At 40.0% G+C, this 27,475-nt stretch overlaps 1 protein-coding gene across 1 annotated transcript in view; it reads right to left on the reverse strand.

The window, feature by feature from the left end:
- Positions 1–27,475, reverse strand: part of nlgn4xa (neuroligin 4 X-linked a) — a 124,888-nt gene that overhangs the window by 88,006 nt on the left and 9,407 nt on the right. The window contains exon 2 of the mRNA XM_069175282.1: positions 21,399–22,119. Within this exon, the coding sequence (XP_069031383.1) occupies positions 21,399–21,846 (448 nt within the window). The 5' untranslated portion in view covers positions 21,847–22,119. The remainder of the gene's footprint in view (positions 1–21,398; positions 22,120–27,475) is intronic.

Here is a 27,475-nt window from a genome sequence, read left to right on the forward strand (position 1 = left end):
TCATCATAACAATAAATATAACTCCACCTCCTCAATGGAATATAGAATTAGAATAGAATTTCATACAATAAGTAATATAATGTAGTTTCTACTTGTTCTAGTTCTATTAAATGACCCATTTGGTGAAGTCGGGTCTCTTTTGGTCCTTTTTGGTCGCTCTGAGCACCCGTACCGTAACACCACGGATAGTCACGCACTTAACATCCTAGCGGCGGCTAGCTGGACCGGTTTGGTTTGAACACATGACACGGAGCTAAAATGTTAAAAACACATGAGAACATGGATATCTTTGTTCATCAGATATCTTTGTTCATCGGATATCTTTGTTCATCAGATATCTTTGTTCATCAGATATCTGTTCATCAGATATCTTTGTTCATCGGATATCTTTGTTCATCAGATATCTTTGTTCATCAGATATCTGTTCATCAGATATCTTTGTTCATCAGATATCTTTGTTCCAACCAGACTGAGCTAGCTGATCAGTTTAGTGTTTCTATGTTCTGTATTTATTCAGTTGGAGAAACCATCTCCAGACAGCAACAAGTAGACAAAAAGTTTTATATTTTGAGAGTGAATTGCCCCACAATAATACATTTTGATTACATATTTTATTTAGTTGGTAACTTGTTGTACAATCACAATATTACAACTATCATGCCAATAATGATGTGAAAACACACCCTCGAGGGTTATACTGCTTAAATGCCATTAGTTGTAATCAGTGAAAACAACCTCATAAAGGAAAAATGAAGATTGGAAGATTGTCTTGGAAGTCTAGTAAAGTTGAGTAAAGTAACCCTGATGATGTCACAGTGATGTCATCATGGTATTCTCGTATGGGCTTGAAGACTACAAGTTTGTTGTGGGCATGTAAAAAGTGACATTTTATTTTTTTGTAAAGGGGGCGGAGAATATTCATTCAGATGATGCCCTAAAATCCAAAATATTCCCAAACAAACCGCATTTTTCAGACCTGCCTGTATGTCCAGCTGGAGCTACAGTTTCCTCTAACTGTTGTATACCTTAACTTAATACTGGCCATGCTGATTTTATTAAAGATATTTTTGGCATTTAGAATCTATTATATTTCCAGAAGAATGAACTGGTGTGAATCTATTTGAACTTATTTTCGGAAAAACTGTCACAAGTTTGCATCACTGCCGGTATGAAAAGTATTCTTGTGTTTTATTCGTCCCTCCCCTTCGGTGTGTAGAGACCTTAAGTCTCAGTCTTCGTTATTTGCCTTCTTGTCAATGACTTCTATGTGCAGAGTCACAACAACACAAACAGCCTCGACTGTTTCTGATTAACAACAACTGAGTGTGGAGCAAATTCTGATTTCTCTTATTTCTCTGAGACATCGAGCTCCATTATTGTCCAAAAACTAAAACTATCCAAAATTTTAAAACACATTGAAGCCACACGAATGTCCTGGTTGACAAGTTCCTTCATCACCATCAGCACACACACTGCAGTTCATTTTAATTCAATCCCACATGCATCTCCCTGCTTCCACAAATACTCACTATGGATTAATCCGCCACAGAAAACCGTCTCCAGTAAAACTACACTGACCAGTTGTTTTAAAACAATACTGACATCCATAAATGAGAGAAAAAGAGAGCATTTATCGACCAACTTGTTGTTTTTGGTTTGTTAATTGGACTCTGACAATAAATAAAATGTTTAAAGCAACATGAGACTGATCATTTACTGGTATAAGATTTTTGGCACAAAAAACACGCCACCAGCCAGGTTTACATCTGTAACAGCGCAAATTGAGTGAAAGGCGCAGGGCAAACTTTCATTCAATTTGCGCTCTCACTTTGCATGTAATTATCACCTGATGTACCACAGCAGCAGCTCATTACTGCAGAGGAAGCAGCCCGAGCACTTTACTGGAGGATTTATACGACATCACTGAGCTCCCAACAGAAATAATAATAATGATAATAATAATAATAATGTGATGCTGCAGTGTAATTTTCAGTAATGAAGTAGCAATGAACTAAACATGTACTCCAACCTCGGGTCAATTAAAGGTTTCTCACAAACTGGGATGGAGGCAAATATGTGGAGCTACTAATGCAACACTGAAAACTAAATACACATCTCAGAGGAATACTGAAGAAAAGTCAAGAGTTTATTAAATATCAACTTTAAGTTTAATGGAGACAAAACCTCAACTCCCTGTTCACCTCTCATAGCAGTTATTAAAAAAAATATAATATTGTGTTTATTTAGCAATTAATGTTCTCTAGTTCTTTGTTTTGATGTCCATTAACATTTTCATAGCCCGTTTACTCTTCGTGTCATTTCATTACGTATAATTTCCCAACTATAAATATTAAAGCTGTGGAGCTACTTGGCAAAAAAAATAATCATGCAAAATTGTTCTTTGCAAATTTAATGAACCTTCATCAGCAAATCAACACAAAGTCCCACTTGGCTAGCATCACTTTATCACATCCTGCATTACCTGTCCTCCTGTAAGTGTCTAACATAGAATATTTAAAAGGTGTATACACAATAGTACATATGTAGAGTACACCTGAGAAAACGCATGCTGATGCACCCATGTAATAATTCCTCCATGTGCAGAGAGAGGAACAGAAACACCGTACGAATGTCTGATTCCTTCAATCCACATCTGCACAGTTTAATGTTGCTGCATTGTATCTAGAGACACTAATGCGAGTTCAAATTCCATCTGCAAAGTGTAATTTAGATTTCATATTTCATCAATTGACTGCGTAATAATATTATATTTCAGCAAATTTATTCTCCCTACAAGTACCATAACAAAAAAAAATTCAATATCATTCTTTTTCCTTAAACCTTTCTCAACTCAAATACTCCGGATGTGGAATAAATGCAGAATGTAACACCTTCGTACCCAGACTGTGACAGTGACCTTCATAAAAACAGTGACCTTCATGAAAACTGTGACCTTCACGGAAACGGTGACCTTCACGGAAACGGTGACCTTCGTGAAAACCGTGACCTTCACAAAAACCGTGACCTTCAGGAAAAACGTGACCTTCACAAAAACGTGACCTTCATAAAAACAGTGACCTTCATGAAAACTGTGACCTTCACGGAAACGGTGACCTTCGTGAAAACCGTGACCTTCATGAAAACGGTGACCTTCATGAAAACTGTGACCTTCACAAAAACCGTGACCTTCAGGAAAAACGTGACCTTCACAAAAACGTGACCTTCATAAAAACAGTGACCTTCATGGAAACGGTGACCTTCATGAAAACCGTGACCATGAAAACTGTGACCTTCATGAAAACAGTGACCTCAGTAGTGTGTAGACACTGAATATTGCAAGTACTTGCACACTTAAAAATGGACAAAAGTCAATCTACACCTGATATCCCATAATGACAAAGTCAAGGCATGTTTTCAGAAAATAAAAATTCTCGAAGTATTAAGACTCTCTGCCATTACTCTTCAAACTCTAGTCTGGTTTATCGTGTTTGTTTGAAGTATTTTTGAGATGTCGACCTTGCAGCCAAATTCAATAAGTGAGCAGAAGGGCTTCGGGCAGGCAGCGAGCAGAGACCCAACAGTTCCTCTTAACAAGCTCCAGAAGTCCTCTGCAGAGACGGGAACACCTGCCGGAAGGATGAGCGACCGGACAGAAAACCCTCCGAGCAAAAGACACACAACAGCCAGCTTGGAGTTTGTCAAACAGCATTTAAATTACTCTGAGAGACGGAAAAGATTTGGTTTTTTGATGGATAATAATTTTTCAAAAATATCCAGAGATCAACAACACAATGAAACGAAGGGGGCTGAATACTTTGTGAAGCAGCAGGTCTCTGAAACCTGAAGGTCTGTTCATAACTGGTGGTCGTCCCTCAGAAAACGACCCCCCAGGTCTGATTGTGCTATTAACGACAAACAGGTACATTTTCAAGTTTAGGATTTATGTCCAGGCGAGTTATTCGTTGTTAGGAGGAGCAACCACCGTTTTTAAATCCACACTTACTGTTACCATGGTGATGAAGGTCGCATAACTGTAAGGTGGTACTTTAAAATGTAAGACCAAATGAATCAAAGCCATTATCTTTCCCGAACCAAGTGTTTTATATTTGCTGAAAACGAACCCAGGAATTAACCTAATAAACAAACAAACAAATAAACAATCTACATGGTCGTATGCGTTGGAGGGTTTGTTGCCCCATCGACAGCCTGACCTCTCCAATCAAGACTTAATTTTGTTGTATTCAAAAGTTAAAAAAAAATATGACTAAACGAAGTCAACAATACCAGAAAAATGCATATAATATAACAATGAATTAATAAAATAATTTGTAATGAAAAATGTCATTATGAAATATAAACGTCTTTGTGAAAATGATCTGATCCAAACAAACAAACAAATCAAACAATGCTGGTAGTAAATAAAAAAGTAACTTGCACTATAACTGTTTATGAAAAAAAGCATCAAATAACATTTAATATCAATGAGCTAAACTGAGGCAGGATCATTTTTCAATCCCATAGAAATATTACATATTTTGTATGTATTTGGTAATTAGATTTTTTTTTTTTTTTTTTTTTTTAACGATTGTTAATCTTTTATTTAATTAGGAACCAAATAAATGAAGATATTTCAGTTGGATTTGTTCACAGCCATCTTGTTGTAAAATGAATCTAACTGTACACATAAACCAGATTGACGCTTTATAAATTTGTATTTAACAATTCATCAATGTGGGGAATTCTTAAGACCAACCAGAAGAGGAGGTAATCATAATAATATGTCACGGAAGAGAGAAAAACTTCTTTTACTCCTCGTTAAAGAAATTCAAACCAACAACAACAATCGGTGAACTTTTAAAGTGAACTTTTAAAGCCTTCATGGTCTCACAGCACACCGAGTTGTCAAGCTCATGCGAAATCATGTAGAAGAACTCACAGCGAGCACTGAGTCGAATATATCACTCGATAGAGCAGATAGTTCAAAAACTGAACTACCACAACAACGTCATCCAGAAATGTCACTGCTTTTTTTGGCAGTTGCGTGTCTCTCCAACAGAAAACAAATGGTGCCCTTTAAATGAAACGTCTCCGAAGGCTTTTTCACCTGCAGTCATGCGCCAGTCCCCACAGATCAGCCAACCCAGTGAGGAAAAACACACTGCGCTGTTCGGTTATTATCATGCAAAGAGCGAGGTGTTAATAGAAGAAAGAAAGAAAAGGAAAGAAAAACGGAGATGTGGCAGACATATTCTCAGAGCCGCCGGTGAACAAATTTCGACTGTCAAAACAACATGGGTTAGTGCTCATGCTTCACCGAGCAATGGAGGAGGATAGAAAAGGAAATGTAGAGCGGGAAAGAGAGAGACGTGATTGTTTTCAAAGATTTAATTCATCAGACGAGGCAAAATAACATGCAGAGCTGAATTCAGATCACGAGTCATCAAAAACTGCAAAAATAAATAAATAAAAAGTTCTGCCGGGACCTCCTTCCTGTTTAGAAGTGCCCTTTAGCCTCACAAAACATTTGATTATTTAAATGGCTCCAAAAAGGAAAGAGGTTAAATCACAAAAAACAAGAGGAGTGCGCTCAGATGGGCTTCAAGGGAAGTAAAAAAAGTCGGAAGACGCTTGACGAACAACCAGGACCTGAGAGAGCTCGGTCACGTGACCAGAGACGGAGGCAGTAAAACTCCTCTCTTTTAATATGGAGGTTGGAAATCAGTGTTTTAGGGGCATGACTGCCCCCTTCTGCTCTGGAGGATCCATTGAATCCTAAAACCGTAGTTTGTACAGTATTACGGTTCATATACAGCCACTGAGCACTTTATTGGGAACTCCAACCCAATAAAACATCTCTGAAACATATTCTGCTTTTGTGAAGTTTATATGTTCAAATTCATTTGTAATATTCTGTCCACTCTACAGACATAAATGGAGGGAACTTTGAAACTCTTCTCTTTATAATGCAGTTCAATATATAATTACCGCCAACTATAACTTCAATAATAAATACAAAAACTGAAAAATGTGTCAATTTGATAAAGATAACTGGTATTTAAATTTTCTCCCCAAAGTTACTTCTTTGAGTTGCCTTTTATGATATTGTCAAAATCCAAAGACTAAATTAAAATAGAAAGACAGAACTTAATGTTTTCTAAAAAGAATGAGGGAAGGACTCCATGTAAAGCTCCAGAAAGCAAGATAATAAAATATAGGTCGACACAAGTATGGTGGGCTTACAACAGTGATCCTACTTTGTTGTTTAGTAATGGGGTTGGTTGGGAGGACAGTGGGATACCAGAACTGTTTAGTTATGACCACAATTCGTGGTTTGGGAGGTCACCATAACCACCAAAATCAAATCAGTTCATCTTTGAGCCCAAGTGAACGTCTGTACCAAATTTGAAGATTAAACAGCCAAATCCGATTGGAGTGACATGATGAGTCAAAGGCCTGCCAGCGGAAACTTTAAACAATAAATGAATAACCTTATTGACCAAGTCTGTATTATGAATTTCAAAGTATTATAGTCACGAAGAAGACCAATTAGAACGTCCGGTCTTTCATGAATGGGTTTCATTATTCACATGTTGTCCACTTTTCCAATAATGATCTTTTTCTGGTAAGTTGTTGTAAGTAGCTACTAAAGGAACATTGTGCTGTGATCGTACCAAAGGCGAGCCGACGATACAACTGTCTCTGTCAGTCACGTGATGCTCTCGCTCAGGTCTTAGCTGTCTACCGAGACTCTCCCAAAAAAACAGACTGGGAGGAAGGAGGTCAAATGAAATCGATTAAAAAGGTTCTGTATGTTTGCTGTCATGCACAACTTTCAGGCTTTTATTTTGTTGGTCAAAAAATGGGGGGAAAAAGATAGAAAAATACCTGTATCACTGCCAGCTTTATTGTTGAAATCTGCGCCTTGCCTGTTTGTGTTGGTCCCTGGTGTTGAGGAGAAAAGTAGAATAAGGGGAAACATTTAAAAAGAAAAAAAGAGCAAAAAGGATTTTTTTTTTTCAGCCAAAAAAAGCAAAATGACCAAAAACTGCATTTAAAAAGTTTTGGGGTTCTTTGTGAGGAAACCCTGTGGGAACAGGTGTGATGAAGCATCTTTAACTAACGAGGAGCACAGCAGCGGCGTCCTGGCAGGACCGACACGGCAATGTGTGACCCAACACTTCCATCAGCTGCAAACATATCTGCCACGTCGGTATCATCCACACGCACTGATTGTTCAGTCTGAGCGCATCGTTCAGACCTGCAGAGCTTATGGTTCTCAAGTTTCCAGTTGAAACATGTTAAAATCCACCTCGTTGATGGCTGTGGGCATCATCAACACTCTTGTATTCATTTACCATTTCCACATCAGAAAGGTAGCAAGGAACCAAAATAACCGATAGCAAATTGATAAGAATAAAATATTTAAACATTCCCAAGACAATACTTCAGGACATGTACTGTACATGTATTGAGGAAATTCCAGTTCAAATATACGTTACATTTGTGGAGTTAACAAGTCTTTTTGTAAAAGCAAGGACACTGGATAACGTTGGTTTTACTTCCAAAAAATAGTCACTTTGAAAGCTGTCCTGTGTTTTGTTATCCAGATGAACAGGAACACTTAACGACGAGGACGGATCAGGAAGTCTCAGAAGAACTCGGTGTTGACGGTCTGACTCTGGGGGACAAATCCACGCTCCACTACCCGATGAATGTCCTAAAATCTCCCATCGGGTGTCTCCCGACCTGACGCGCCTTCTTCGCTCTTGAACAGTGAAGCTCCGCCCCTCTTGAAACGCAAATATCCCTCCTATCACTTTGCCCGGCTCGTCGCTTCATCGCCCAGAGACTGGCTGAAGCATTTCAAGGGTCTCTGTTGACGATTTCCAGAGTTTGACCCAAAATCTCCGCGTGCACCGACCAGAACTCATAAAGACGGGTGTAACTCAGGAACCGGTGATGATCGAACGGCTGAATTTGTAACACTTTTTCTTTGGGGTTATACCTTCCTCCTCCTTCCTGTCCAGTACCATGTGTACACAACAGCAGCCGTCCCAGAACTCACTGATCCGCCCTCGTACACCGGTCCAGTTCAAAATATAGAGTGGCAAGAAAAGCCTATAAGAAGAGAGATTTTAGATTATAAGGTGGTGTCCGTTACCGACAGACCATTGGTTGAGGTTAGAGGTCATGTAACAGGACGTCTCCAATAAAATGTGCTGACAGCAGTTTAGGACACACCCTGCTCTGGAATACTGTCAGACAAGAACAAGTAGAAGGCAAAGCTTTCAACCTGTGAGCATATTTACTTTAAACAGCAGTGTAACATGAAGTCTGGCTCCAGATAAACCGCTTTACTTCATGGCTCCAAGTCTTTTCCATGTTGAGATGAGACTTTAAACATGGAAACTCATAAACTGCTGGAAGGTCTTCAATCACAGGACTCAGCCTCAGATGTTGGAGTCTCCATGTACGATAGTAATCTTTATTAACCAAAACACAGGGAGGCCTCTGTTGCTGTTAACAATATAACCGTCCTCATAATTTATAAACATTAATAAAGTGAAAACCTGGTCTTTTAAAGCCATGGCCTTAATTCCACAATGATGTCAGGCTGCCAAAGATCTACTGGCCCCCGGAAATGCTCCCGACTACCATCCACAACAGTAACATGCTTCTGACACACTGATACTTCACCATTAATATAATGATGTCACATATAATCAAACCAAGACTTTTTTAATACTTTAACTACATGTTGCTGCTAATACTTTCTATATTTATTTCTAATTACAGGATTGAAATACTCCGAGAACTAGGAACTAGCCTGTGCAAACACATCTACCTGTATGTCTAATACTCAGTGCTCTACATGCGGTATCTTGTCTGTAAAAGGTCACGATATCTCTTTTTACAAGGTTTTAGAGGAAGTTCAGAGTTTAACCTCTTTCTTAATATAACGTTGGTAACTTCGTAGAGTTAACGATAAACTGAAGTGGGTTTTTTTTAGACAATCTACTTTTGGGCAGTGGGTTAAGAAAAGCATGGAAATGTTTCTTCAACATGAAACTGCTTCTTTTAATATTCATCCTCAACAACACAAACAACTGAACTCCCAAAAACACACGACAACATATGACCTCATTGACCTACAGCGTATCACTTGGCCCAAACCCGATCAACATCATCACTCCAGGTAAGGTGCACCACATCATGTCGGTTCAAATTATGAGAAACAGAAAAAATATATAATGAATCTCGTATTACATTAAGGAATAAGAGTGTATCCATCCCAACAACAACCAACATGGCTGAAACTCATCTTCTTAATGAGGCAGCAAATGAACTGTGTGTGCTAGACTAAATGAGAAAGGCTTAACATCAAGAAACTGTCCCACATAAATCAGTTGTGTCTGAATATTCGAATTAATAAGCACATTAAATGTTTCTATGTCATTTTTGTTTGCTGATATGTCTTAATATTCACTTCACCGTTTGCTGCCAAAGTGACGCCTGAACGACTACCTGTTTTGTTCCTTCTTTCCATTGCTAAAATAGATTAACTGTCTGTTGACTGTGTATCAACACACAAACATGGGGCTGATGCGATTTCAGGTGATGTTTGAAGATGTTTTCTTAAATCTCAAATTTGTAAACGGTGTTTTATAATCCATTTCTATTTATATTAGCATTACACACTTTCACTAAACCATGGAGTATATCTTAAAAATGGTAGAAATATGAAAGAGGTTATTACTGCTTCATTGCCGGGGAATAAAGCAGACTTGAGACAAATGGAAGGTTTATCTGGATAAATGGGCCCATTATCCACGCTGCCCAACGGTCCTTGAGCTCTTACACTGTTCACAATGTATCATCCATGTCTCCTTTTCACGCCCACCTCCATGTGTGTGCTGTAGCATTCAATGATCAGCAAATAGTGGCGAATTGGTCTCAACAGGCCCATAATGTGGCAGTATGGCCGGGATGGTGGAGTGTTTATACATTGAAGCTGCTCGCTGAGAGAGCAAGCTGCACAAACACGGGGGTAGTGCCATGTTAGCGGAGCCCGGTCAAGCATGAACGTCCACATCTGCTCAGGCTGGTCACACACAAACACACAGATGTGTGCACAACAAACAAGCACTCCTCAATAAATCAGAATACACACACACACACACACAGATAAATATGCACACCCCCGGCCTTATGAAATCAATATTTCACAAGGGTTTTAGTGTATAAACTGCCATATACAGCCGGGAGTAGTGAAATACATGGATGTCATAGGCAGTGATGCTGAACTCATTGACATCATGTATCAGCTGAGGTAAGCCACAAATTCAGTAGGCGTGAATGAGGTTTAATAATATCAGCATTACACATGTTCACAACTTTACTTCCTGAACGGACCTTTAATGTTATATCAATAACAATAACAATTTAAACTTATATGCTGTATGCAGGTGCTGTCAATGGATGTATATACATGTATATATAGATAGATATATAGATATAGAGAAGCTGTTAAAGCCATCTACAAAGAATTACACACCACATATACGACATAGTAACTTCCTGGTCTAAAAAATAGTTCTGATCCAGAAGTGTCTTCAGCTGCAATACCAGCGAGTGCCACTAGAGGTCGGCTCCAAAAAGCCTCCGGCTCCATAGACTCCCATTCAACTTCTCTCATCAAATCCAAAGTGAATAAAATGTGTCCATCAGTTATCTCGGTGTTGTTAGCTAAAGTCACTCCTTCTTATTAGTTTTCTGGAGGTCCATCTGAAAATAATCCCTCATTCATTAGAAAAGAAGATTCAAGAAGACCTGTTTTTGGAGAACAAATTAGAACAGAGTATGCAAGAGAACTTAATATAACTCTTGCTGACAGCACTCACAACCTAGTCTACTAGAAAAGTAATCAATAAATAAATAGTATATAAGTAAGAACAACAACAAATTGTCAACTGCAGCTCGACCAAATCTGATGAAACAGAAATTAAGTTTAACAATACTACATAACGTTTTGCCTCAGCAGCACCAGGCAGCGTTTTCATGAATGTGCCGTGCTTTGAAACCTTCTTCTTTAAAACTCGCAGAAAAGTTATGTTTTATTAACGGATACTTTCTGATCCCGGAGAAGAAACCTCCGGCGTGGGAAAGTTTACAGGTTTTGAGTTAAAGACAAAGCTTAGTAATTGGTAAAAGGACGCAGGAGAATGTGAGCATCTTTTACTAAATGGAAACTGTGTAAAATAATGCAAAAAATAAATGGTTTATGAGTGCAAAATAAAAAATGAGAACGGTAATAGCTGGGAGAAGAATGCAAGAGAAAATACAAAAGTAATCTTAGAGAAAAATTGTGAAGAAAAAACATCAAATTCTAACCCTAAAAATAAATATATGAACACTAAAACACTGTTTTCAGTTTAAAACAACAGAATAAGACAGAGAACTGGAAGCATCGCTGCAGTCTCAAACTGTTGCCATGTAGATTCCCATCACTCACTGCCATGTGACATGCTGTATTTTTCCAGGACTACCTTGAAGACAGCCTGATGGCAACCAAGTGCTGCATGTCACGAGATCACAGCCTCCAAATGTCACATCCTGACTGTTGTTGTATCTGATGCAACACGCAGGACTGAGAGAAGACAGATACCACTTCTCCGTCTCTCCGTGACCCAGCCTGAAGTGATTTCCTCCTGCCGCTTCCTGTGTGTCTGTCATAACCCTCCCGCTGCCTTTCAGAGGCACTTTGAGAACTGGAGAGCCACATTAAGTGGTGAAATAAGGAGCCAGACGATAACAGCTCTGGGAAAGGTAGGGCCACAAACGAGTGGGTTCCTTCTGCAGATTACTTGCCAGAAGCTCCACCGCGGTCAGCAACATGGGATAAAAAATGAAAAGCTTTCGATGATTGCATTTACACGAGAAGCCAGAAGAAATCAGATTAAAAGAGGGAATCCAAGAATAGATTTAGATACACTGTGATAATCTGATTAGTGTAAAACCCAGCGTTTACATGCAATTGATCTCGAGATTAGATTTCTGCTTCTACATCGACCACGTTTGAACCAAGACCGACAGATTTTAAATAAATCAAAATTCATTATCTAAAACACACATTTAATTAAATAATAATTCATCTGAAATCATGTTGTCTTTTTCTGACATTTGCGCTGTAATAATGATCGTCTGAACTTTAACTTCAATTCAGTCTTATCTATAAAGCGCCAAATGACAACACAGGTTATTTCATGGCAATTAACATTATCATACAAAGAAACCCAACAATTCAACATTTCCCACATAAACTAAGAAGAAAAACCTCCAACAAAAGGAAGGGAAAACTCTCTTTAACAGGAAGAAAAACCTCCAACAGAAGGAAGGAAAAACTCTCTTTTAAAGGAAGAAAAACCTCCAACAGAAGGAATGAAAAACTCTCTTTTACAGGAAGAAAAACCTCCAACAGAAGGAAGGAAAAACTCTCTTTTACAGGAAGAAAAACCTCCAACAGAACCATGGGTGGTCATCTGCATCGACCGGTTGGGGAGAGCAGAGAGAGAAAAGAACGGCATAGAGATCCAACACATGAACTGTTGGTGAGGCTCCTGGAGTTGCTCAGTTTGTTTCCCCAAACGTAACATCTATAAACTAAATCATCTCGATCACAGGAAACCATCTTTCTGCAGACAACGGCAACATTTTGATTTGTTCGAGGTCCTTCATGGGAAGAAGCCCTCATCGCTCACATTCAGATGTACCTCATTCATACGTTACTCTTACAGATTGATTGGTGACGGTGAGCTGAGCTGTACCTGATGGGCCCTCAGCTGCAGCTCATTTAATGCTCTCTGGCTCCCAGAAATGTTCAGCTCCACTGGTGTGAATGGAAATGTCCCAGAATCTCTTCACAATAATGGAGGCTATAAAATACGTCTCAGTTTATTTCACTCACTCTAACTTACTCAGCCTTGCTGGTGTTATATGGAGAAACTGGATTTTCTTCGCAAGTCAAAACGACCATGTTGATCTTTTTTTGTTTTAGTGATTTTATGACTTTGATTTTTGAGGTCTTGTCTTCAGCTGACTGTTTTCTGGGACATGGTCATTGTTGGAAAGATTTAGACCTTCATCAGAACTGATGTTCAGTAACTCCACCACTCAGATTTACTTCAGTCTAATTCTATTTATACAACAACTTCTTTCAGGGCATTTAACACATTAAAGTTCTACAACAGAACTTTACAACTTTATACAAAGGAAGCAAACTATTCAACAATTCCCACGAGCAACAGCTGGAAGGAAAAAACTGTCCTTTAACAGGAAGAACCCTGCGACAGAACCGGACTCAGAGGTGGAGAACATCTGCCTCGCCCGGGGGGGAGAGCAGAGAGAGAAAAGAAGAACATAGAGACTGTTGATAGAGCTAGAAATGACATCATCTTGCATAATCAGCCGTGTGCTTTGGTCTTTTTCATTGTAGAGAAGATTTATTCTGACTTAAGAAATGTTAGTTTTAATGGTAAATTATGTTGAACACTAATTTTATATTTGTGGAATATGTTAAAAAAAATATGTTTAAAAATACTAACCTTGTTTCCATCTGTAATCTGATCAAGACTAACCTGCTCACCTCTGCTGCTTGTAAATAACTTTGTCAAGCAGATTCAAGTGATGAACAGTTCCAATAATATAATTTTAAGGATCATTTGCATAATATTGCATGTTGTATTTGTATTCCTTACAGTGTGTGGTTTGAAATTGAAATATATTCATGTATTTTTTGGATGAAACTATAAAATGCCCCTAAAATGTCCTACTTTTTCTTCAGTGGTTTTCTAAATTTGGTGTCATTATATTCCATGTTACCGGGCCTCAGTTGTACAGCTGATATAAGCAGATTTTTCTCAATTATATACCAGATAAGAAAGATCTTTCTGGGACCTATAAGGAGATGGGACACACTGAGCTTTCCCTGCTTGCTCTTTAACTTTTTCACACTCATTTTACTGCCACTAAGTCTCTGGTATTGAAGATTAAAAATGACTAAATTTAAAAAAAAACAACAACAACAACAATTGAATAAAGTCAAATACAAAACACACTCATGTGTTTGTTTGTTATGTCGGATTTTCCATCATTATGGCAACTGTTCAATGACTGCTGAGTGGTTAATATCCACCTTTTGTTCTTTTTTCATGCTAAACTGGCCTGGGACCACATTTCACTTTCAAAACTCCAACAACTGGTCTCCTCAGTTCCCAAATATTTACAGTGTTGTTAAAAGAAGAGAGTTGTGCAACACAGTGGTGAACATGACCCTGTCCCTACTTTATAGAGACGTGTTGCTGACATCAAATTCAAAATAACCATCTCATTTTTATAAAGCAATAAACATTTTCAGTTTCAACATTTGCTGTTGTATTTGTTGTATTTTCAATCAAAGATGGTTAAACATGATCTTTAAATCATCGCATTCTTACACAGCATCCCATATTTTTTTTTAACTAATATCATAAACATGATTTATTGTCAGGAGTGGTGTGCAAGGTTGAATAATTCAGCTTTTAAAGACTAACAGTTAAGTAATTGTCCTTTTAACAAATGTTTCCTTGTAATTTTGACACAGTAAATATATTCAGTGTAAATAATCTTCACTCTTCCTCAATTGTTTAAATTATTTGCATTTTAAAACTTTCCAGACTGCGGAGCTGTGGAGTCAAATTTGAAGCAGTGAATTTAACATTATTGTCGTAGGTGTTGGATCGATACAATTATCCAACTATGTGAACAGAGCAGAAAGCAGGACGAATACAAATTCTTTCTTCTGCTGTTCATTTGCATTTTTATAACCACAAAAAACACAGAAAAATAAGTGAACAGTAGAAATTCACAGAGCTGATGTGGGATTGTGTTCCACGGCAGTCAGGCTGAGTGTTGCACATATTTGGACCTCCGGCTGCACCGAATAAAGTGCAAGTGCTCACTTTACAAACTACTGAATTACATAATCACTTCCTGTGTTTGGCATCGAGATGAAAGTAAATAAAACTGAACTGTAGCAGCTTGGGAAAAAAAAGTGCAGTCTTCCAGCCATCTTCTCTCCGTTCACCTCTTTTTATCTGCGCTGTGTTAACATGCTGCAGAGGACTTTAAAGGAACAGCTTGCCACAATGCAGCAGAAAGAAATGGTGAAAATGTGTCTTGGTTTTTCAGCGCTGGATGAATCATGAAGCACGGGGCTGGAAGGACAAAGGAAGGAACAGTGAACTAAAGTGGGAGATATGAAGAGTTAAAAACATGGAGGTGCTGTCTTATGAGAAATCCCCCGAGGAAACATCTTCACTGATTCATTCTTTAGTGTCTTCAGCTGCAGACGGACTCCAGTGTACTGTACAGTCATCTGAGCGTGCTCAGCGCAGGCCGCCACGGATTTCCTCTTTCAACTCCAAATCAGATGACAAAGAATAGGCATCGCTTAATCTGTCAGCCCACTTGAGGTGCAGCAGCAGTATAAATCCCACCCTGATCCCCGGCTGGCGGGATAATTTGACATTACATTGGATTTCTGAAAAGGCCAACTCGGGGGATATAAAGATGATGGGCAGCGAGGGGCGCTGCAGCCGGGATCGACGTGTCACTCCCCGCTGAGCTCTCACTGCAGACACATTATCACCGCCCGCTCATCCACTCTGCACACTGTTGTTTCTCTATTTGCTGTAATAAGACATATCGGGATGGAGGCCACCACACTTCTCTCCAGACTCGGCCGTCCGCACTGACGTGCTGCGTTCAGGCTGAAACGTGTGAAACCGTGTTGGATGAGCAGATGAACATCAACACATCACTCGTCCTAATCGCTTCCCTGATTGGCTGAATGTCCAGCGTGCACCGTTATCAGCATCATCACTTATAAACCCTGCAGACATACGGATCATATTTATAGAAGTTCCTGTACGGAAATAACATTTTGTTTCCACGTTTTATTTCATTTGTTTGCAGTAGATGCATTTAGAAAGAGACAGAACAAGGTGTTTCTCCTCAGCATGAAGTTCAGCTGCTTCAACTGCCAGTCCACCATGTTGCCTCCGATTCGATCCTCCAGCTCTCCATCATCGTTATTATCTTTCACTAACATCAATCCGTCTCTTGTATTACAGCTACGGGGCAGATCGTCCTGCTTATGGACAGAAATGCAGTTGGACAGAAGATGTTTAGGAGCTTTATCATGAAAACAAACCCAGATGGACGTTTTACAAACTTTATAGAGTTCACGTTGTTGTGAATAGTTCTTTTATTTTATTGTTATTTATGATTCTCCACTGCAGCTCCATCGTGTTGTCCAGCTGATACCTCACAGCTTCAGTGAGTTTAAACTTGTACAACTCAGTGGCAGAAACATTTCTAGTGACTCTGACTGTTGGGGATAAAAGTTCAGAGTTTCCTGTCAAAGACCAAACTTCTACTTCAGATGGTTCAGGAGAGCTTTCCTTCTTCAACAAGACGGTTATACTCTTGACTAGAAGCAGGAAGGAGTGGACGGACACAAGAGACGTCTCCAGACGGACACAAGAAACGTCTTCAGACGAACAGTAGAGATGTCTCCAGACAGACAGAAGAGACGTCTCCAGACGGACACAGGAGACGTCTCCAGACGGACAGTAGAGACGTCTCCAGACGGACACAAGAGACGTCTTCAGACGGACAGAAGAGACATCAACCACCATTTAATGTTTATTTACTGCTCCTTCATTTCTGTTTGCTTCCTGGTGTCTTTTGATTTCAACAGTTTTTTTTGCATCTTTTTATGATCAAGTCTCTTTAAGTGTTTAACTCTGTTTGATTATTTGCAGCACTTTGGTCAAACTTTGTTGTTTCAATGTCATATATGAATAACTATGACTTAACTTGCGCATTTATATCAGTTGGAGTAACTATGACGACGTATCTGAGACACATTAAGGAGAAATAAATGCCATAATAAAATAATATTTCAAGGTTAAAGTCATACTTTTGAGAATAAATCAAACTTGCTTATGATTCGATTCTCTAAGAATCCTCGTGTACATCGACTTCAGAATCAGTTTTAATGGCCCGATGGTATCCATGGTTACACCCGTGTTGTATCACATGACGACTGATCAAGTTGTTTGATCCAAACATGCTTCCTATGATTCTCAACATTTTGGATTTATTTTTAAAATATAATATTATTCTCAAAATTTCGACTTTAGTCTCAAAAGCTTCTGTCTGAACATTTTGACTTTTTTCTGGAAATATAATATCAACTTTATTTCTTCAAATCTTTACTTCCTTCTTGACTTTTTTTCTATACATTTCCTTTTTATTGTCAAATGTTATTTTTATTTTCAATGTGCCAGATCTATCCAAACCCAGGCAACAAATATAGAAACGATATTCAACTTTAATGAGTGGTATTCAGAAGATGGTCGTCCTGCAACATGTAAAAGTGACATCCCAGAATACGCTCACATCTCTCTAAACTCTTTAAAGGTTGCACTGCATTTCCTACAACTTCACAATAAAAGCATGAGCAGCAACTTTACACAGCTTCCACACATCTGGACAAAATGATCAGGAAACGGTCAAACAAGCATCAAACGACAACGAGCTGAAGTCAGACAGACTTTTATCTGCAGACATGGAAGCAAAATGCACAAAAAAGAAGCAGAAACCCAAAATATATTCAGCACATAGGCTGCTCTGATGTATTTGACTCAATCCCCTCTGGACTACAATTACTTTTTTTTTTTTTTTTTTTTTTTTGGGGGGGGGGGGGGGGGGGGGTTTGAGAAAAGCTTCCAACTGTGCAGCGACGCAGGATTGAGAGATTATCCCTCTCCTGCACTTCTTTAATCTATCATGTACTCAGAGCTCAGACTAAATTTAGCGCAGAGCTGTCAAAGATCTCTGCCAGACGCTCACGTTAATGTGCCGTGCACGCTGACCCCGCTGCGTCCTCAAACATGGCCGCCGCCTCCCCCCTCCCCCCCTCTGACCTCCAACACACTCATGCAGCTGCAGCCCAACCTGGACGCTGCAGAACTGCGCTGGTCCGAGCGTCACACCTCCTCCAAACCTCAAGTGCTCACTTAAACAAGCGAGTGTGGAAAAAAAGCAAAGCCATTACCGCCGAGCTTTCCGTCCTGCGCTGCCATTTGTTGTCGTGTTGCATCACTCCTGGTTAACAGCCTTGTTATCAGCTGTTGTACAAAGCAGCAAGCTGACAGGAGGCTCTGCATTTCCTCTCTCTTGGGAAAAAAACATGGTGAAATCAAAGGATCTGTGATGAGCTGCACGAGAAGCAACTTCATTTATTGGAGAAGAAAACATGCTTTCTCTCCTCCCTGATTCATTTGTAAAGCTCCTCTGAGCTTGGACTCTATTTGACAATCATGTCAACTTCATTTAGAAAAGAAATAACAAATGACTCTTTGGGGAAATGTCAGAAATGTTCCTTTTTTTCCCTCCCAGCCTCTAAATTATCGTGTTTGATTGACGTGTTTGATTGACGTGTGAAGTGTCAGACGAGCCCCGGAAAAACGAACATCATGCTGTCGAGTTAAAGCACAGATGAGCATGTGATCAAGAGCACGTATGAAGAGGAGAAAAATACAAAGCAACTGGATACGACTTTAATCTGACAGAAACTACTGCAACAATCCTGCATTTTACAGTGATAATCTGTTTATGAAGATTACAGCAGGGACATTAAAATAAGAGTATAATATCAGATTACAGTGGAAGGATTATGTTGTGACCAGATCCCAACGAGAAAAATGTGGAGAAAAGATTCGGTTTGTGCGGGACGAAGTGATGAATTTGGAAATGTTTATCCAACGTAGCGTATATACCATGCTGGTTACAGGTTAGCCTCTTTAACATGTGGAAGGACCAAACAGATGGATTTGATTTGAATGCAACTTTCTGTTCTCCCACAAGTAAATAAAGAAAGCATAAAAATAACTCCCTTCAGGAAAATCCTCAATAATTAACATATTCAAGAAAATTCCTCCAATAACTCATTTATAGTCAGAAAGGCTCTGCTCCTGTTTTCATCGCCAAATAAAACAGGAACTTTAAATTAAATGATTATTATCACAGGAAGTGATTACAGATTTATTCCTTCATCAGTTAGTGCTTAAAAAAAAAAATAATCACATTTTTCTTTCTGGAGTTGAAATTTTTTCAAATTCCTGTAATGAAAAAAATTAAAAAAAAAAATTCCATAACTTCTCAAATTACATCAGATTCTTTCTGAAAATCCACCACAAAATCAAACATTTTTGATTTCAACAATTACAAAAGTACTTCTGGAGTGACTGAAAAGGAAGATGAAGTTTCACAATACATGGCGGTATGCGAGCCAATCAAAATGTGGGACATTGTCCTCATATGTGGGACGAAGGGGAAAAATGCGTGTCGTGAGGACAGGTGAGGACACGTGAGGACACGTGTGCTGGTCAACGCAGAGCTGGAAGAACTCTGTGGATGTAACTGCATTTTATGATCCATATTTCCCAATCAAAAATAAATGACGATGTCCTTTGAGGAAAGCAGAGCCTCTGAATTTCTTGTAAATACATTTTCTGATGAAAGACACGAATGAGCAGCAATTTATTGTGAACAGGAGTGAAGGTGTCCCGAAGCTTTTCAAGCAGCTGTGAAAGAGGAAGCAGGAAATGGTTTCAATCTTCAAGCTTTTACACAACGTGCTCAAAAAAATGATTTATGGGAACTAATAAAAAAAAAAAGTAACGCTTAAAATGTACTTCTGCAGCCCCAAAAGATGTAGTTACAATTTTTGGATTCACCTAAATTATGTGCTGGTGCACCGAAAGGGGAAAGTTTGGTGGCACCGTAGTGAAAAGTTAAAGTGGAGCTGCAGAGTGTTAACAGACACCACAGGACACCGGCAGAGGTCGTTCAGGGGTCACACAGAAAACGGAGATTTTGGATAAAGACTATTTTTAAGGGCACTACGTGGTGCATTAAATCCAACAACCTGACGAAAGATTAAAAAAACAAAGAAAACATCTGAATTATCTGAAAAAAGGTCATTCTCAGATCAAACCATCTTCTACAAGAGACCTGTCTTTATTTCTGATTATCTTACTTTTGTATGTTTTATCATGTGGATGGATTCTCCATGTTTTCTGATCTCAACACCTGATGTGTTAATAAATTCAGTCGGATGTCTGATTAGGTTTTATTTTTAGGACCTTCTTAACACCACATATAAAAAAACAACAACATGAACATCAGATTCATGATGATTCAGTCCAAATTATGAAAAATCAGTCTCGATGAAATGGCCCAAAATTATATATAATTATCATCATTATCTAATTTCTTTTCAGTACTTCTCAGCAGTATATAAAAATAGTTGCTAATTAATTTAATGATCATAACCCAATCCTGGATAGACGTAAAATACATCAATTTATCAATAAAAAATCATAAACACTTCAGAGTTGAGCCTCAGAGCCTCGAACACAACTAACAGTAGCGACGACTGCTTCTCGTGAACCAACGTTATTAAAAGGTCTCGTTTTTGTCCGTTTTGTGTTTCATGATGTTATTTTCTTCTTCGAGTTCACACAGGTTGCCTTGTTTTAGTTGTTAAAAACAAAACACATTCATCCTTATAATTACTTCAAAACTATTTCACGTCCAGGGCCTGTAGGACGAAGACAACACATTTCTCGTCCGACATGAAAGACCTCGGTGATGATGCACAATCTGGAGGCTGGGGGTTTTATTTTGAAAATCATCTGGCTGCCCTGTGCTCTCCTGGCTGACTTCCTGTCCGGCTCGTCTGCTCTGCAACAACAATCCCACACAGCTTACCGGAAACATCCTTAAGTCTTGACGTTGAAGACTTTTAAATGTCTTCTACGAGCCGATTTCAAGTAATTGAACTCAAACCGTGCGGATACCGCGGCAACCGGAGCTCTCACATCATTACAGGGTGTGACGTCACATTTCTAATGAAAGAGGTAGTGAATATTGAAGCGTTTGTTTTGTGTTGGAGTGATGGTGCACTAAATGAAGCTACTGTCCTCAGCGCTGTGGTGGACATGTTTGTTCACGACCAGTCAGAGTCCAGGTGAGTCACCCTGAATCTGCTGGTCCTTGGGATGATGATATTTAAGGTCTGCACTACGATTCATGTATCGCACTACCAGCTGCCAGAACACAAACCAACGACATCTTCAAGCATCGATATTCACTTCAAGATGAATCACAAGTAGCCCAGCTGGTGTCAGAGTGGATCCCAGCAGGGGTTGAGACTCGGTACGATCAAGCAAGAAGAACCAACACAACAACACGTAGGAAGCAGGAGAGACAAAGATGAGTCGACCTACCGTCCTCCGTGGGGACGTAAATGTTCAGGTAGAGGCAGTCCTCGCTCTGCTCCTGCACGTAGGTCACCACTGTATCCAAGTTGGCCGTGAACCACACGGGCAGCATGTCGTTGAGTAAAAAGCGGTCCTCCAAGAACTGCGGACAAACCGGCGCAAACTGAGTAGCGTTCCTGATGCCCGGCCAGGACATGGGCGGCTCCGGCGCCTGGAACCGGCGCTCCCCCGTCGGGGCCAACGCGTACGGGATTCCCAAGTACTGCTCCACTGGTCCCAGTATCTCATTGGGTAAAGTCACCTTCACTCCCCGCAGCTTCCCGTAATTGGTAGTGACCACCGGGTGCTGCTGGGCCTGAATGGCGGCCACGCACACGGACGCCACAACCCACAGCAGAAGCTTGGCCTTGGCCACGGACCAACACATCCACAAAGAGCCTCCGAGCACCGACATGCTGCCGCTGGGCTGAGCCTGAGCTTGGCAGGTCGTGGTTATGGTCCACCTCTGGGTCCTCGACACCCGCCTCCCCCTCCCTCCCCGCCCCGAGATGCTTCCTGCTCCTCCTCAGGCTGCGAGCTCGATGAAGGAGCCCCAGCCAATCACAGCGGCTTTCTCAGAGCTCCCCATCTCGAGAGCCTGCATGGGGAAGAGCGGCGGCCGTACGGCTCTCCGTCCAGGAGGAAGTCCAACACTCCGGTTACCTGGACTCCAGCTTGATGGGATGTCCTGAAAGAAGAGCAAAACAGAATCAGAGTTTATCCATTATATTCACAGACTGAATATAAAAGTGATTTTTAGTTTCAGGTCTGTAAAATAGTTCCGATGCAGAAGTGTCTTCAGCTGCAATACCAGCGAGTGCCACTAGAGGTCGGCTCCAAAAAGCCTCCGGCTCCATAGACTCCCATTCAACTTCTCTCATCAAATCCAAAGTGAATAAAATGTGTCCATCAGTTATCTCGGTGTTGTTAGCTAAAGTCACTCCTTCTTATTAGTTTTCTGGAGGTCCATCTGAAAATAATCCCTCATTCATGAGAAAAGAAGATTCAAGAAGACCTGTTTTTGGGGGCGTGTCTGTTTGATTGACAGGCCTGGGGTGCAGTCAGGTTACAGCTATCGGTGGGCGGGACATAGTATCGTCAGGTTTCCAATCAGATTGGTCAGATCCACCGCTGGCTCCTCCCCCAGCTCATCCAAATATGGTCACTTCCTGCTCCAAACCGCACCGAACTAGCAAAGATGGTGACGGACAGAATCTGAACTGGAGGATTCATAACGTTCACAAACCAACGATGACATCACTGATGGATGATGACATCACTGATGGTGTTTACAAATTATAACAATCTGTCCATCTATATTCCAGATGTGCCACCAGCAACACTGATACTACTCACACCAACAGTGGTCAGGTATCCACCAAAGGTTTCGTCCAATCATTAACACTTCGATTATTTGTAGATATAATAATCGAGGTTCCAGTGATGATACTGTTGGTTACAATTCTGGTTCGGCATGAAATATCCTCACAAATATTGGACTTCTAAGAGACAGCATACAAACATTCACGGTCCAAATAGGAAGATCTTTTATCTTCCAACATTTCACACCAGCAGATCGACAACAGGTTCAGATTAAAATGTCTAAATGTGATTTTGTAAATTCAAAGGCTGTCAGCCCTGGGTATAACAAATATTTAATATGCAATGTCTGTAGCATGATCAAATAATTCCCTACATCACACAGTCAGGGATGAGTTTACTTAACAGTCACAGTTTACATTTATGTGACTTCTCATCAGATTTATTCAAAGGAGTTATCTAATTGGTTTTGTTGAAGAGACAGGCCGAATACATTAACTCCCACATATTGAATTATAATATTTTTTGGAGCTTCTGGCATCATCGTTTCTTGCTCTTGCTCCTGCTCCTATTGATTCATACAATGTGTAAAGAAGCATTACAGTGAGCGGAATAAATAAGAATGAAATGAAATGATTAGGTCACGTAGTAATTTGTCCAATACTTTGGTTATATAGTCAGAATTCCAGCTGTTAAACATCAGCAGTGTGATTGTGAGTGTGTTGATTGCTGACTTTTACATTGAGCAGTCTTGTGCTGTGAATCCATTCCTACTCGTCTAATGCTGAAGCTACAAAAAGTGAACATTACCCAGTAAAAATGGACAATTAAAAGAGAATTTTTGAGTGTTTTGGGGAAAAGTGATTCAAACAGCAGCAGAGGCCTGTGATTGGTTGAAATAAGTTGATAGCGGTTGATTGTCCGCCTCCTCCTCGAAGAGAGTTTCTGAATTGGAAATCTGCTGCGTGGGCTCGGAGGAGTCTCGGACATTTGTGTCAAAACCAGATGGCATGCAACTTGTTAATTCAATTTCACGTTGGAGCTCTCGCCTCATTCCACAGCCCCGGGTCCTCAGACGCTTCTTTAAATATATATTTCTCAAATTTTAAGTGGTTTTGGTTGAAGGAAAATCTCACGCCTGACTGTTCCAATCCAAAGAAATGTTGATTAATTAGCCTCTCACTCAAACAGCACTGCATGCCACTGGAAGTCAGGCCAAATCAATTATTAAATCTCATGCTGACCAGCCCCAACTCCTTTCTGATTTGAAATATAAATGAAAAGACTGCATGAATAAATGAGTGGAATTATGCTAATAGAGTCAAAGTACATGCCAATCTTTGCAAGTAAGATTTCTAAACTAAACAGCTTTCCGACGCAGATTAGCGAGACAGAACAGAGAGGAGGACGCTGCTGCTGACTGCAGCTGCAGGGATGTGTCATGTCTGCCGGGGAAACCAGCCGCTCGCAGACAAGAAAATGGCTGTTCAGACTCGGCTGGAAATCCACCTCAACACCATGTCAGGTATTAAGGTCGCAACACAGGAGCTGCCTGAGTTTACAGCAGCAGTGAAACAGGCAGGAAAAGAGCCTCAAGTCATGTTAATATGTGGGAATAAAGCTGTCACGGCCGAAGTAATAAAATATCAACCATGTGATGAAAAATATATTCAAAATATGGCCCCAAAATGACCTGCGTCCTTTTTCAATGTTATTTGACACACAGCTGAATGATTCAGTGGAATGTCCTCGAGGCAGAATTATATCAGAGATTTGAGGAAGAGTTATGCTTTGTTTTTTTAAAACATCTTTATGTAGAGAAATATTTCCAGATGTCCCGTCATGGAGCTGCATGTCTCTGCTCTGCGTTTGTCGTCTCCACCAACAGTTCTTCTCTTCTATCTCTCTGCTGTCCTTTTCTCTCTCTGCTCTCCTCTCACCCCAACCGGTCGAGGAAGATGGCCGCCCACCTCTGAGTCTGGTTCTGTTAACAGATGCTCCGCCCACCTCTGATCCTGGTTCTGTTAACAGATGCTCCGCCCACCTCTGATCCTGGTTCTGTTAACAGATGCTCCGCCCACCTCTGATCCTGGTTCTGTTAACAGATGCTCCGCCCACCTCTGATCCTGGTTCTGTCAGAGGTTTCTTCCTGTTAAAGGGAGTTTTTCTTCCCTCTGTTGGAGGTTTTTCTCCCTTAAAGAGGAGTTTTTTCCCTCCTAGCTTATGTGGGAATTGTTGAATTGATGAATTGTTGAATTGATGAATTATTGAATTGTTGGTTTCTCTGTATAATATTGTAAAGTCTTGCTGTAAGGACTTTAATGTGTAAAGTGCCATGAAATAACCTGTGTTGTGATTTGGCGCTATATAAATAAAGTTGAATTGAATTGAATTGAAATAATCTTTTCATATGCAGACATGGGTCAAAACTGAAATGATGAAAGTAAACAGAATGCTTTGTCTTTTTCAAAATGGACAACAGACAAACTCAATGTAAAACAAATTGATTTTAAATGTATTCATTTCTTCACAATATTGAAAATCCATGTCAGGACTGTCAATAAGGAACAAAACACACATTATACTTTCTAGTGAACCTCCATCTTACTTATTTGGTCAAATATTTCTGTATTTGGTTCATATTTTATCTCACATTCACACAACAATGCCAAATGTTTCCTGCCGACATGCTCTCTATGTTCTGCTCTCCAAGATGAATCATCAAAGGTCGAGAGCAAGTTAGCTAAAAAACAACAACTGCTCAATCCATCACTGGGATGACTTTAAACATATATTTGCTTTATCATCATAAAACTCAAAGAATGATGTAGGACTAAAAGCTTGGACACAAATATTCAACGAAGGCTTTATTTTTACTCTACCGTAGAGAACATACAGCAACTGAAGACATCAACATTATAAAATAACATATATGGATTTATGTAGTGAGAATAAAAGTGATATGTTTCATATTTTAGATTTCTTAAAGGAGCAGCTGTTGGATTGGGTTACATTCTGGGAGCAGGTAGGACCCAAAAACACAACTAAACTTTCAAAGTAAAAAAGTTTGTTATCACAAAAAACTAGGAATGTAGTAGAAAAAAACACCAAAAATAAAACTAAAACAAACTCACAGAGAAATTAGCTGCAGCAGCAAATCCACAGGAGGAGGCAGGAAGCTGAAGCAGATCAACAGGTAACACACGGAGCTCACAACAGAGCGGCAAAGAGGGAATGAAGGCAGGAAAGGGGAATATATAGTGACTGGGGTGATGAAGGAAGTGAACCTAGGTGAGGTGGGCGTGGCCAGCAGGTGACATGGCAGGAAGAGAGGCGGAGAAGCACATGCAAAAAAAGGAAAGCTACTTTCAAAATAAAACAGGAAACAAACTAAAAACAGGTTCAAACGAAAAAAAGAAGTAATCTTCAAACTAAAACAGGAGTCAGACTGAAGCAAGATACGAAACTATGTCTACTGTTACTGTAGTAACCCAACGACCGCCCATCATCACTTGAAGACAAGACTTTCAACCCTTCTTCAAGTACAGTCGAAATGAAATCATGATAAGAAAGAAAAGATGGAGTTGACTTCCAGAATCAGCCGACCTGAACCCAGCTGAGATGTCTGAGATGAGTTGGAGCATCGAGTGAATGAAAAGCAGCAAACAAGTGCTCAGAAACTCCTCCGAGGCTGTTGGAAAGGTTCCAGGTGACGACCTCATGGAGCTGGTTCAGAAGAGGGTTTCGAGCTGATATCAAAGTAAAGAGGAAACTTTGAAGGATCCAGAAGTCCAAAACATTTAAACGTTTACACTTTTTTGCTCACAGAGACATTCAAATTTTGTTAATTAACAGTTCTAATGTCTTCAGTTTTATGAGAAAAATAAAGAAAAATCATCCATCCTTCCATCAGCTTTATCTCAGAAATTGCATTTGTTTCCATGGTAACAATCAACGACACAGACTGGCAAAATCGGAGGCCAACTTGTGCCATGATTTCTGCTTTCTGAGAAGAGGCCTTTTTCTACAACAACCGATTCAGAGGAGAGAAATAAACTCAGTGTATCTCTGAGTTTCTCTCAACGTCTTTAAGAACTCTCCTGCTGGAGTGAACAAGGCGGCTGAATGCTTTCATTCTGAGAGGAAAATACCCGCAATCCCCTGAAATATTTAAGAAGGAAATGAACCGGATGTTGTGGTGATCTAGAGAGTAAAATGATATTCCACTGACATCACGGCAGATTGTGGTTATTACCCAGAACACATCAGGATCCCTTCACACCTCCGACTACTATGGTAGCCAGGCAGCGCCTCCATACAGCTGACTGTCACAGCTGCTGGTTGGAAGTGCAAGTTCACCACACAAATGTAATGTCCAGAGACAAGAGAGGGCTCCATACAACCTAGTATCGAGACAACACGTGAAATAGACACGCTGTGGGTTGTCTAGGCGTGAAAGTTACACATTTTCCATTAAATAAGTGGGTTAAGGAAAAAGAACATGGAAACAAAAAGCAAGTCTAGAAAGGCATTGTCATCTCCTGGATTCAAAACCTCATCATCCCGTATGGTGACTGTCCTCCCTCCTAATACCGCCCTTGGTATTAAATGTCCTTGGTACTTGGTCTCCAAATTGCTGTTGGACCTTGGTCACATGATCCTGCTGCAGATGACATTCACGTGTGTTTAAGTTTCACGCTTTCCAAACGTGTAACTATCACACC

Source organism: Embiotoca jacksoni, unplaced genomic scaffold (genome assembly GCF_022577435.1).
Source record: "Embiotoca jacksoni isolate LCO1_2020_lvr unplaced genomic scaffold, fEmbJac1.0.p SCAF_65, whole genome shotgun sequence".
NCBI lineage: Eukaryota > Metazoa > Chordata > Actinopteri > Embiotocidae > Embiotoca > Embiotoca jacksoni.